The 13,607-nt window shown below is 56.9% G+C and overlaps 1 protein-coding gene across 14 annotated transcripts in view; it reads right to left on the bottom strand.

The window, feature by feature from the left end:
- BIN1 (bridging integrator 1) overlaps positions 1-13,607 on the bottom strand; it is a 55,416-nt gene that overhangs the window by 33,555 nt on the left and 8,254 nt on the right. Inside the window, exon 1 of one of the 14 annotated variants that reach the window (XM_028101211.2) lies at positions 447-519. The exons of 12 other annotated variants lie outside the window; for them this stretch is intronic. In XM_028101211.2, coding sequence (XP_027957012.1) covers positions 447-458 — 12 coding nt within the window. In that variant the 5' untranslated portion in view covers positions 459-519. Of the gene's footprint in view, positions 1-412; positions 520-13,607 lie in introns of those variants that run through there. One more of the 14 variants, XM_028101219.2, reaches the window with a different exon arrangement.

Genomic DNA, 13,607 nt, shown 5'->3' on the forward strand with positions numbered 1-13,607 from the left:
CTCTAACCTCTCCTTCCTCCAGAGAGGGACCGGGTTCTCCTGCATTGAGGGGACACACACTCACATCTGAATGGCATGGCACAGGGCAGGAGTGCTTTCTAGGACCCAAGGCTGGGGAACAGAGCCAAGTCCAGGGGCCCAGGAGGGAAGCCCAAGGGAGGCAGGGCCCATGTTCCCAGTCAGCCCTGGTCCCCAGGCTCTGGGCCAGACAGGAAAGCTAAGGGCTCCTCCAGCAACTATAGCACCCCTTGACATGGCTGCTGCAGAGGCATCTCACACAGCCAGCCAAGATGGGGACCCACTCACACCACACCCCGAGCATTCCCAGAACCCCAACCCCCCCACACACACACACACTCACACACACAAGCGGTGGGGAGGGGCCTCATCCAGCTCCCCTCCAAGGACCCACCGCGCAGCTGCTGAGACCCCCATCAGACCTTCACCTTTCTCATCATCTCCTCCCGGCACCTGCCTGGCCGCTGCCTCTGACAGGGTTGGTGGCGAAGTGAGCTGTACCCGGGGGGCTGGGCGTTGCCACCTCACTGTTTCCTCCCAGGAGAGCTTGCGGTCCGGGGGACCACAGCAACAGGATGCACGTCCTCGAACCTCACACACACCTCCCAGACAGGCAGGACAGGCAGACTGACAGACAGATGGGCAGGCAGGTTTTCCCACAGATCACTCAGCACACACAGCTGGGCCCTCTTCTGAGGGAGACACCCCAAGACGCGAAAGGCCAGAGCTGCCCCCTCCCCCAGGCAGACATGCCAGTCTGGCATATTCTGCCCCCTCTGCCCACGGGCTCTGGGTTTCTGGCTCCCTCCCTGTCACCCTGGGGCTTTCTCTCTGTGATCAGCTCTGGCTGCCTCCTTCTCCTCCATCTCTGCCACACAGAGCAGGGGTGGGCCATGTTAGGGAGCTCTGTGGGCACTGAAGAGCCGGGCCCCTGTTCCCCCTGTTCCTATGCTGCAGGGCCCCTCGACCCACGGCATGGGCCCTGACACTAGTGGCCTGAGCCTGTTCCCATGCTCCTCTCAGACCCTCTGGGAACCCAGGGGCTGGGCAGGACCCCCCAGAAGCACCCGCAAGAGAGCACAAGAAAGAAGAGAGGTAGGGTCCCAAGCCCACCACCCTCTGATACGTTGCCTCTGCCCCTAGAATCAGCCGTTTCTCCAAAGGGCCCTGGGTGTCTTCAGGGGGAGGTGTGTTCATTGCTACTGGGTAGCCTTGCTCCTGAGTATCTCATTTAATCTTGAGGCCATGTCCTAAGCTACATATTCTTAGCCCTACTTTAGAGATAAGAAAAGTAAGGCTGAGACATTAAGTAATTCGGCCACATGGCTAAGAAGGAGCAAAGCCAGGACACTGTGGCTTTGCGGTGGCTGTGAACATGTGGCTCAGATCTCACCTGCTGTGGCAAATGAGCTAGACCATCACTGTGTCCCAGCTGAGGCCACACTGCCCATGGGCTGCTCTGGCCAGTGACTGAGTGGTGGCAGTGGCAGAGGCAATGGGCTCCAACAGGTAAGTCTGGCCTGAGGATACCCCACCAGCCTTGCTGAACCCTGCTGTGCTGCAGGCTGAGCCCCTTCCCCAGGATCATCGTCCCCTGGCCCCTTCTTCTACAGTGGGCCCCTGGCACTCTCACTTAACGAGAAAGAAGAGGGAGGCAAGAGTGCGGAGGTAGCCTGTTGCCTGGCCAAGGCTAGACCCAGGGCTCCTGACTCCTGGTCCTTTCTACTGGGTGCCCCTCCAGGGCTGTGGCTCTTACCCCTGGGCACAAGGAAGTGGCTGCATCTTCTCATCTAGCATGCAGCCCCAGCAAAGTCTGCCCCTCCTCCCGGAGAGCCCGGTGAACTCACTCACAGAGCAGTCAGGCGGCTCTGCCTTCAGAGCAGGCAGCCGTGCTTCCCCCAAAGGCTGGGGGTCTCCCAGGGATCAGCCTGCCACGGTGAGCGGCCCCAGAGCTGCTGCTGTGCTTTTGGGTTGTGCCATGGGGAGAGGGGAAGAATGAGGGGCCTGACCTGTCTGGGAAGGAGTGTGGCCCCACTCCAGCCCCGCTGCGGCTGGCAGTAGGGAGAAACCACTGAGGCTCCTACCTAGGAGCAGAGCCCAGGGTCCCAGAAAGTGAGTCCAGAAGACACAGCAGAGTGTCCCTGGCCAATAAAACTCCTTAGCCTTCCCGCAGCACCAGGATGGCCGCACATCAGGCTTTCCCTTACAGCTTCCCAAAGGCTCCAAGACTTTTGAAGAAAGATAAATGTTGAAACACAAGCCTTGGGCAAGAGCCAGGAACAGCATTCCATCCTCGGGAGGCAAGAATGCTCCCCAGCACCGAGGCCCCCCACGCGGCAACCGTCTGCACACTCCCAGGCTCCCATGCGCAGGCCACAGGCACACCCAATACTCTCATGTTCACGTGCTGCTGCTCACCCACGTGTCTATGCACACACACTCACACACACTTCCTCGTGGGGCTCCTGCCCACGGCCCTTCAGTAGCCCCCAGCCATGGTAGGAAGGCGGCAGGAACCACAAGGAGGCTGCAGAGCCAGGCGAGAAGCAGAGCAGAGACCAGGAGATGCTGAGCAAGAAGCCAGAATGAGGAAGGGGAAATGGAGAGAAAACCAGAGAAAGGGAAACCAACAGTAGCTCAGAGCGCATGCAAGCTGGGATCCAGGCCAGGCAAGGGCCTAGCAGCCCCAGGCAGGTGGGTCTCAGGGAGGAGAGAGAGCCTCCAGACTCCAGCTCCAAACACACACACACACTCATGCACACATGCACACACACACACTTCTGCCCCCAGAAAACAAGCCTGGCCAAGGGGCCCTGGTCCCTTCTCTTGTTCTTACTGCATCCCCATTCTAGGACCTCCATTTCCCCAGACTGACTGTGAGGTGGTGGCAAGAGAGGCTGGCTCTAAAGACTGGCATCTGACATCCTGCCTTCCTCCTAAGGGAAAAGTGCTGCCAGCTCACCTCCCTCTCTGGAGCGGTCCCCTCACTGTCAGATCGAAGCCCAGCTGGGCTCCCCCTCCTCCTGAGCTCCACGAAGATCACACTGCAAGGCATGACCCTGGGGAGCCGGGTCCGAGGACACACCTCGAGGGGGCCCACCACCTCTGACACCCCCTTCCAGCTGGGCTCACGTCAGCAGGACTTCCTGAGGTGAGCACTGCTGTCTCATTTTACAGATGAAGAAACTGAGGCTCAGGGAGGTCACTCGGCTGATGAGTGGCAGAGCCAGGCCCCCAAACCTGATGGACTCCAAAGCCCAAATTCAACTTGTAATTCTCAAGTGGGGAGTACACAGATGCCCAGCCATCACAGGAGGTATGTTTAGAGTTTACTACAAAAGATTCATTTTGCTGAGACTCCATCTTGCTGCATTCCAAAGATTCAGCTGCTAAAGAAAGCACTTTTGAAGGGGCGTCTGGGTGGCTCAGTTGGTTAAGCATCTGACCCTTGATTTCGGTTAGATCCTGATCTCAGGGTTGTGGGATTGAGCTCTGCGCTGGGCATGGAGCCTGCTTAGGATTCTCTCTCTCCCTTTCCCTCTGTCCCCAACTCTCTCTCTCCCTCTCTAAAAACAAAAAAGCACTTTTGTGACATAACCAACACAGATAGATTGTGTAGCAGAATGCAAAGTTTGCAAAAATATTTGCCATGAAATACAAAACTAGAAAAACATTTCCATATTCCTACTGGCCAACTGAGGCGGGGCTGGGCACACCCCCGCCCCTCCCCCAACCCAGGAAGCTCCTCACCTCACCCCCACTTGGTGATATGTTTTTTTAACAAGTCCTTGTGTTCTGGAAGTCACTGTTCCCTGACACCAGTCCCCAAAGACTCATCATCTTTTTCTGTGGGCCCCCAGTAAGAATGGCTAACTGGCTGAGGAAGCCAACTGGCCTTGCTTGGGAGACGGTCACTCTAAAATTACCTCCTTCCTCTTTTAGCGATTTTCCCTTTCCTTTACGAAACACTGGTGAGAGTGAAGAGCAATGTTTGGTTTTCTTTTTTACATCCTTAACTGGATATGTAAAAACTTGGCCACCACAGATATCAGCCTACCACGTCTTGAAATGTGACTGGTTGGTCAAAAGCCAGGGCACAGAGAGCTCTATGGCCCTCATCAGTTGTCAGTCCGTCAGTCCCAGGGCTGGAAGCCTAACCCCTGAGACAGGTGGGGGGCCCAGGGGCCGCTCTTCCTCCATTCCCACCTCTCCAGGTGGAAGGGAAGGCTCCCTCCCCAGGGGACTGCAGATGAAAGCCCCCCCTTCCCCCTCTCCCCTGCCCTCCCAGGGGGCCTGAAATTCCAGCCTGTTCAGCAGATAAGCATGTGGCCGGTGGCCAGGCTAGGGCCACCCAGAGCCCAGGGGAAGCTAGAGTGGGCTGGGGAGGCCGGAACAGTCCCAAACAGAGGCACAGGGGAGCAGAGGCAGCAGGGCCAACGTCAGGATGGGGAAGGGGTTAGGGAGAGCCAGAAGGGCCCAGCTGAGCTGGGGTGGGTGAACTGGAAGCCACAAAACAGCAGCAGTCACTCATCCAAAGGCATCCAAAAGGCTTACAGGTGTTCTCCAAATCCATGAGAAGAGATGAGGAGACTGAGGCCCAAAGCCCGTGATCTCAGGGCCAAGTCAGCCGAAAGGAGATTTAGGCTAAAAGAAGCACTGGAGACCTGAGGGAGTGCTGGAGGGGCCCAGGCTGGGGACAGGTGCCCCTCCCCTCAGGGACCACCCACCAAGCTGAGCCCCTCCCTAGTCAACAGCAGAACCAGCCTTCCACGTGAGTAGGAGGTCTTCTGGAAGGGCTAGAACCACCCAGAGGGAGGTAGGCCTCCCCCTTCCACAATCAGAAACCACCCAACTGTCCAGACCTCCCCAAAGAGCCCTCCACTCCTCCCATCCACACTCCAGGGGGAGAAAGGAACTTTTTACCAACTTTCCAGAAAAGCCAAAGCTGCTCCCTCCTCGGGAGCTCCCACTTGATTTTGCCCCTCACATGCTGTCCACGGTAAGGAGTCCCTACCCCTGGACTCCGGGATGTGGCCCCCTGGGCTGGGAGAGCTGTGATGGGGGCTCATCTTGGACACCCTCCTCCAGCCTGCCTGGCTCTGTTCTTCAGGGAGCAAAGCAAGATCCCTGGGCCAACACTCTGAAGAGGAAGCATGACTGGTGGTAATACAAGTCTCTAAACAAAAATATGGCAGTGCACAGAAAGAGTGAGGCAAGGGAGGTGCTGTTCTTAGGAAGTAGCTCAGGGAAGTGACAGCTGAGACCTGATGAAGGAGAAAGAGCTTGCCAAACAGAAGACAAGCAAGTGCAAAGACCCTGAGGTTGGAAGAGCAAGGTCAATGCAAAGGGAAAGTAAGAGGGTGGGTGAAGGTGGAAGAAGTCCTAAAACGCCAGGTGCTGAGCACTTCACCTGATTCATCTATCAATCTCCCCAAATCCTCAAAAAAGAATACTAGTATTATCCCCATTTTGCAGATGAAGAAACTGAGGCACTGCTTTAAAATCTCCCCAGGGTTATTACACAGCCAACCAGCAGGGCGGCTGGAATCCAAACCCCAAGCCTGGTTCCAAAGGCCACGTGCTCTCACTACTGCACAAACTGCCCTAACAGCCAGGGCCAGACCACAGGGCCTTAGCTGGACGCCCCTGGAAGACTCTGGCTTTGAAGCTCTGCATGGAATAGGAAGCCCTGGGGAGCTCTGACCTGACCCTCAGTGTTAGAACACCCAGGCTACGTGTGGGGAGACTCAAGAGCAGGGTGAAGCAGGGAGCCCATTTAAAGGGTGTCTGCAATGGCCCCGGTAGAGCTAAAGGTGGTTTGGCAAAGGCAGGAAATGGTGAGAAGTGGCTGAATATGGGGTGACAGAGAGAAGCAAAGGAGACTCCAGGATTTGAGCAACAAGAGGGAAGGAGCAGCCATCACCCAAGACAGGGACAGCTGAGGGTTGTGGTGAGTCTGAGGTGCCCAGAGATGTCGGGGAGGGAGGTGGGAACACAACAGCCAGGGCCCCAGGGCGGCCAGGGCAGACCCCACTATCGGGCTCCTGAACTCCCCATTCCCTGCCCACTTCCCCCTCAGTCACTCCTGCTCTGGGACGTCCAGCTCAGAGTGTCTGGTCATGACAGCTGCTAAGGGAAGAGGGGAGAGGGTGGAGCGTCTCCTGCTCAGGACCTCCTCTGCTATGAGAGGCCCCACAGCAGAAGATTCAGGGAGCAGGCCCAGGCTGTGCAACCCTGGGCAGGGAGTACCCCTTTCTGAGCCCTGAGCCTCATCAGTAAAGCAGAGCCAAGACCTCTCCCTCAAGAGGAGGATTAAGGGTGAAGAACGGTTGAGTAGGTAAGAGGACCCAGCACCCAGTGGTGGCTGATTTCCTTTCTGTTCCTTTACTCCTATCTGGATCTGGGATTCTTTCTACCCAAGCCAGAAAGTTCAGGCAGCCTCTCCCACCTAGTCCCCACCCTGCCCCACCTTCCCCCACCCCACCGCCCTCCCCGCCCAGCCCATACACGCCTTCCCTGGTGCCTACCACCAAGCGCACCTGCTCCCTGTGACTCACTCGGGCTTACGCACTCGTGGTGGACGGCAAACACCAATCCACCTCCCCTCAGCAGCCTCCTCAGCCCCACGGCTCTGCAGGGACCCTACATGCCACCCCCTTACCCTGACCCCCTTTGGTAGTAAGAGGGTAAAATGGTAGATTCTGTGGAAACCAAACAGCAGCTATGACCAGCAGCAGCCACTATTAGTAGCCCTGGTGCGCCTGGACACTCCTGGCATGGACCTGGGATACAGCCCACTCCACAAAGAGGCCCAGAGAAGGCTCACAGCCACGGCATGAGTGACACAGGGCCTCCTGTCATACTGGGTGGGGCCTGCAGAGGGCAGGAACAACCCCACCCTAGGCCCAACACCCCACACCACCTGTTCAGAGATGTCAGCACAACCACCCCCAGAGCCACCATCCACCCCATCTGTCCCCTCCATGCATGTGTGGGTGCTATTCTCAGCCCCAGGCTCCAGGACTTGGGCCATTGACAGAGAGGTGGACTCTGCCCCTCCAGTGCACCGCCTCCCACAGACCCCTCATCAGCTGCTTCCTCAGCTCAGTGGGGGAACAGCCTGCGTGGAAGAGCAACAAAGCATGGGCCCAGCCCACAGCTCAGCAGGGTACAAAGCCAGGGCCAGGGGAAGAGAGGGTCAAGTATCCACCTGCACTGGGACCGAGAAAGTTCAGCCCTGGGCGCCCACAAGCTCCCCAAGGAGACCCTGCTTCCTTAATGATGCCAGCCCATGCTGGCCTTTCAAATGACCTCTTCCAGGCAGGCTTCCCTGACTCCACCCCAGCCACAGGGGCAGATGCCCTTAGCCCTTTGCATATGTCTGTTTCTATTAGGGAAGTTCGACCTAAATATGCAAACAGGTCATTCATTTATTTCACCAGTTGGAATCCTCCATGTCCACATCTGTGAAGTTGTAACTATTAAACAGTATTTAAAGGAGATAAGATATGTGATATTTTTTTCCAAACACATTATTGCTACTATTTTGGTTATTGTTACTTTTGTTATTCAAAGGAGCAACGCCCACAATCACCTTTAAATAGCTCCCACCCAGTCCAGCCCACCAAAGTGCAGACAACCCACACATGGCCCAGCAGTCAGTGGGGAGGGGGGCCTCACCCCGGCCCCTGTACTCACTCCCAGGCTGTCATCTGCCCCAAAGCCGTGCTCAAGACTTCCCTGCCTCGGCCCTGGACTGTCCACAAGTCCGCGGTACCTGTGAGGGCCCCGCAGGGACCCCCAGCTCCACAGATGGGCAATCAACAGGTGAGGGCTGGCTAGCTCAGTGCGCCCCAGCAGACGAGGACTAGTTCCACTGCATTTCACTAGTGGAGGCAGGGGTAGATTTGGGAAGGGACTGGACGAGTAATCCGGTAGAGAGTGAAGGCTGGGGTCAGGAAAGCAAGTGGGACCATCCACAGACTGGGGGACGTCACGTGGCTGCCCCTGCCCCTGGGAGATGGAATGAATATTCAGGGGCCAGGACAGGCTTTTGCAGGCTTCCTTCTGCTGATCCTGCATCCTGTTTTTCTGCGCTTCTGGGGGGAGGTTAGAGCAATGGGTGGGCAAGGGGCAGACAGGGGGAAGGCACCACCCCCCAAGCCCCGGCAGACACAGGAGGTTGGTGCACAGGAACAGAGGGCTGATGGCCTCGCTGGCGCCAGGGACAGCTCAGGGGGATGACGTGGGGCCCACAGAGACCTGGGCATGTCATAACTTCTCAGGTCTCAGAGTCCTACCTCTATAACCAAAGAATGGAAGTGAGGACCAGGTAACCGTGAAAGGCCTGTCCAACCCGGCTTCCCAGGGCTCATGCAGACCATCAGCCTTGGAGCCCCTGTCTCACCAACTAAGGAGGGGCCCCAGGGATCTCACCTATATCCCTCCACTCAACACATCCAGGCTCCCACCAAGGCTCCAGAAGGGCTGAGACAGGAGAGGGAGGGATGGCAAAGACCCCCCAGAATCACAGCAAACACCAGAACACCCTCTATGCCTGCTGGAGAGAGATTCACGCCCACCTGTCCCTCCCTCCCCTGGGGCCCTCCTTACCAGGAGAAACACAATTCAACATGAAGGGGAAGTTGAACAGCCAGACAGAGTTACCAATCCTTTAAAAAAAAATTTTTTTTTTTTTTAAATCATGGGAACGGGCCAGAAGAGGCACACAGGAAAGATCACAGTGGGGCAGGACCTGGAGATGGACACCCGATCCCAGATTCTGAAGGTCGGCCCCTGGCCACCCCAAGCTACAGCTCTGGACACTTCTGGATCATCTATAAGCTGAAAGGGATTCTGTTGCCTACAGGGAGAGGAAATCAGAGTGGTAGAGCTGAAACGGTGAGAAGTAAAGGGGGGGATCCATGTTGTCACCCAGCGCCCCACCCCTGCCCCCATGAGGTCCTCTCCAAGCAATGCCTCCTTCCTTCCTCCTTGAAGGCCTCAGGCCCACCATCTAGATTCCAAGCTGGGCCTGGACTCCTGCACCACCGATGGGCCAAGGTTGGCCTAGACTTGGCCAAGATGGCCCAACAAGACATACACAAAGTGCCAAGGCACAGTCGAACTCCCCACACCCACCTAAGGCACCTCAGCCAGGCCCACCCCAGAGTAGAGCTGGCTCCATGAGCTGGCACCCCAACTTTCTGTCCTTGGTGTGAAATGGAGACACCATTCTCCCACTTAATCCTCACAAAGAGGAAAATTGAAGCTCAGAGAGGATAAGTAACTTGCCCAAGTTCAAGGGCTTGAGAGGAACAGAGCCGGGATTTGAACCCGAGCCTTCGACCTTGCCACACTACATAACATGCTTTGCAAAACTTTTACCATTGCTTCTGTGCTGAAGCCTCATACTCCAACTCACTTAGCATTAAGTGTCTACTGTGTGCAGGTGCCAGGGTCACAGACTCACCATGGGACCAGCCTCCACCCTCAAAGACTCTGGGTCTAGTGGGGAGGATGGTTACCCCGTTCTACGGAGGAGCAAACCAAAGCAGGAAGGGTTAAGTAGCTGGTGCAAGTCCCAGATAAAAGAGAAGGAGAACAGGAGCTAGAAAATGGGTCTCAGGATGTGCTAAGAGCACTTGACTCCTAGAGGCTTCTCTCTCTACCGCATTGCTCAGGAGCAGCACCGCGCTGGCTGCAGAATGTGGTGGCGGCCTCCCCAGCTCTCTTGGGTTGCACAACGGGCAGGGTGACCTGTGAGTGCAGTGGCACAAAGCAGGAATGCAGGCACCAGGTTCTGTCCTGCTGCTGACCATGGGTTTCCCACGGTGCTAACTCAGCTCTGCCTCAAGGTAGCTTCTGCAGTGCCCTGGGCCAGCAGTGCCAGGATCAGATATGAGGATGCAGCCCCCACCAGTCCACCGGATCCAAGGCAGGGCCTCCCCCAACGTCCTCAGGAAGGGCCCGGGGCCGCCTTGGTCGTGGCCTCCTCCAGACCCACAGTCCACTCAGCCAGGTAGGCTATACAGTCAGCTTGGGGAAGGTGGTGATATTCTAGCTCAGCCAAGCCCACTGCCATGACAGACTGCTAGACTGTCCTTGTGGGGCGGGGAGGGGATGCAAATTAATAACCCCCGGGCTTAGTTTATATTTCAGAAAAACAACATATTTGGGTTCTGTCCCAGGTTCAGTAAATTCATCCAATTAATTGTGGATTTTGTTTCTCATTTTAGATCAGGACTCAGCTCCCACCCCCAGCCATTAGCGCATCCTTAAGTGTCCCCTGCCCCAGGATCCCCCAGTCTTTCTTCGTGGGAGGTAGGAGCTATGGTGCCTGTGCTCAGCTCCTCTCTACCTCCGGGCTTTCCGAGGAGTGCAGATCAGGCCAGCTCTGTCCAAATCTGACCCTCTAGGGTCCCTTGATTCCTGGGGGCAGTCTTCCTCGTGGAGCTGGTTGGTGGATGCCAAGCTATGAGGAAACCCCTGACTCAGGGAAGGGCCAGCTCTGCAGCTTCACCTTCTCCTCTGATGTGCCAGCCTCCTGGGGCAACCAAGGGTCAGCATCCCCACCATACACACACACACACACACACAGAGAGAGAGAGAGAGAGGCATGCATATTTGCACTTCAATAGTCTCCCCCTAGGGGAGCCTTGCTGACCTGGCTGGCTCTGTAGGTAGAGCTCTTGACTTCAAGCCCCTTAGGTGTGGAGATTACTTTAAAAAAAAAAAAAAAATAGTCTCTCCCTAGCCCTGGATTCAGGGATGGGAGGGGCAGCACCTGGGAAAGGCCAACCTAGGGCCAAGTCTGATGGCTGGAAGGGAGGAAATCCCAGGGTTTCCCTGAGCCTCAGTGCTCTCATCTGCCAAATGGAACCATAATCCAGTCCTGCCTACCTCACAGATCAGCAAGACAATGAATCAAATCAAAAAAGGTGGGTGTGAGAGTTCTTCATAAATTACACAATGCCACAGAGATAAGAAGACTGTGTCCCCCCCCCCCCCCGAACCCTCTAAAGCCAGCTGGACCCAGCAGAGACACAGCTCTGCCACAAGCAGAGTTCACCTTATCTCACTGATAAGAGGATCTCATGTTTCTCAGTTCCCAGATGGGCATGCTGGGGTTCAGAGGCCCAGCCAGGGCTCAAGCCAGGTCTCTCAAGCCTGTGCTCTTCTGCTGCACATCAGAGTAAATGAATGATGGGAGACCCCTCACCTCTGTCCCCTGCTCCATGCCCCGCATCTGGTCCCTGAAAGCACAACCCACCTGGAACCATGTGTCCTTCCCCGACCTCATTCAAAGGGGCTCTGGCTCAGGGGGCTCTGACTTCCCTCCTAGAGGAGATGATACCACCCCCTCCCAATTTAGCTTTTTCAGTCAGTACAGGAAAAAAGAGGGAAAAAAGGTACACCGCAGCTCAATTTCAAGAATCCTGTCATATACAAAACAAACAGCTCAAAACACAAAAGCCAGAATGGTCCACACCTGTGGGTTCTCAGGGGCTTCCTCAAGATGCTCCCGGGGAAAAAACCCGTGTGTCAGCACCCACCAGGGACCAGGCATTGATCACATCACTTCCTCCTGGGCCCTCTCCACAAGCCCGTGGGGGCAGGAACTCTTGTTCCCATGTACAGAGGAGGAAAGAGAAGCACAGCTTGCCCTGGACCGCAGAAGAGGCAAGTGGTCACTGGGGCCACACTCCATCCTCCCACACACACCTCTTAACCCCTGTTCGATCTGTCCTCTGTCCTTGCCCAGCTACCAATGTTCTGGGGCCCCGGATTAGCACCTGGATCCACACACCACCTAGACCAGGCCCCGTGATAGTTAACATGTCCTGGCAGAGTGGATGCCATCCCAGAGCAGAGACCAGGGGCACCATGGCAGATGGGGGTGGGAGTGGGGGTCCCTTTGAGGGGCCTCTCCCGGCCCAGGTCTCCTGTGCCTGGTCTTTCCCCAGTGCCCAATGGCGGGCCCAGGCTCATCCAGGGCTCAGGCATGTTGGCGACAGTCCTGGGTAGAGGCTGAGCTGACCAAAGGGTCCAAAGAAAGTAGCAGCAGCTGTTGGGAAAGAGGCCAGTCTGACAAAGGCTCTACCGTCACCCGATCCCCCTTCCGGCCCCACGGCCTCCGATGGCTCCTCCAGCCTCAGGCCTGAGTGGAAACCCCAACGTGCCTCACCAGCCAGCACTGCCCCCGAACCTCCATCCGTACAACATTACCAACATTACTGTTCCTGTTGTCCACGCCTCTCCCAGCAGTCTGCACTTACAGCCAGAGGCCCCCACCCGCTGGCATGACCCCTCCTCCCCTGAGGACCCTCCTCTTCTGAGGACCCTCCCCTGCTCTGACCCAGGAGCTAGGGGACCCCCATGGCCATCTGACCAGTGGCCTGGCCACGAAGGACAGAGCACACAGGGGTGCCTGGAAGAGGGGTGAACTGATGCACTGATGGCCCCTCCCAGCTGTTAGGCTCTCCAAGCCTAGTGGTGTCACACTCCCCCCCCCCCACCGCCGCCAGTGTGACCTTGGGGGTCTCAAAACAAAGAAGCAGTACACATGCGGGGTGGTGACTATAGGATGTTGTGCCTTTCTAGCAAGCCTGGGGAACAGACATCACCCAGCCCCTGTGATCCCAGCCCTGACAGGGTAGACTCCAGGATGGCAGCCCGACCCCAGACCCCCTTGTGCCTTCCTGGGCACACTTGGATCCTAACTTGGCCAAGCCTGAGGTCATTCCCTCAGGGGACTCAGGACTGACCCCCTCACCCCAGGTGGGCCTCCTTTTCCTCAGAAAGCCAGGCGCTCCCTCGGCCCTAGACAGTGACACACCGGGTTCTTGGCTAAGCCCAGACTGGAAGACAGACAAATAGACAAATGGCTCAGGCAACACGTGAGGAAGAAAGATGAGCAGGCTGAGGCACATAGGGGTCTGGGGTCCCTCCCGGCCCTCCAGGGCCTGCTCTCCCCCACCTATCCTTTCGGTCTTTGGCCTCATCCGACCACCCTCACTCACACACATTCCAGCCACCCTGGACAGTCTGCCAAAAACATCCCTGCCCACCTCCCAACCCACCTCCTCTGACTTTCAAACCCAGCTCAGGTGCCTCCTCCAAGGAGACTTCCTTGATTGCCCAGGCTGGATGAGAAGCTCTTCAGCACCAGCACCCTTTCCTTGATCTCTCCCCAGTGCTGTGACGGGCCTCAGGAGCTCCTTGAGGACAGGGGCAGCACCTCAGCATCCTGGCCCACAGTGGGCAAGCCACAGACAAGGGAATGACTGCCAGAATAAATAAGGTCATCCCAACCTGAGAGAATTAATTCAATGTTAATTGAGGCATCTGAAACAAGGAGCCAGCAGGGATATTCCTAAGAAGGCGCCCTGGGATCTCCGGGGACAGGGAGGCCTGCAGGGGCCTGGGAGGCCTCGGAGCCCTGGCCCCGCACCAGCCAGTATGCGTGCCTCCCTGTGGTGATTGTTGCTGCCCACTCACTCCTCAGCCCAGGGGGCTCAGCCCAGAGCCTCTGTGGCCCTCACCCTGCAGAGGCGGGCATGTCTGCCGCTCACCACCCTTAGGCGGAG

Source organism: Eumetopias jubatus, unplaced genomic scaffold (assembly GCF_037043125.1).
Source record: "Eumetopias jubatus isolate StellerSeaLion01/CBP00866 unplaced genomic scaffold, mEumJub1_p1.0 scaffold_3, whole genome shotgun sequence".
Classification (NCBI taxonomy): Eukaryota; Metazoa; Chordata; class Mammalia; order Carnivora; family Otariidae; genus Eumetopias; species Eumetopias jubatus.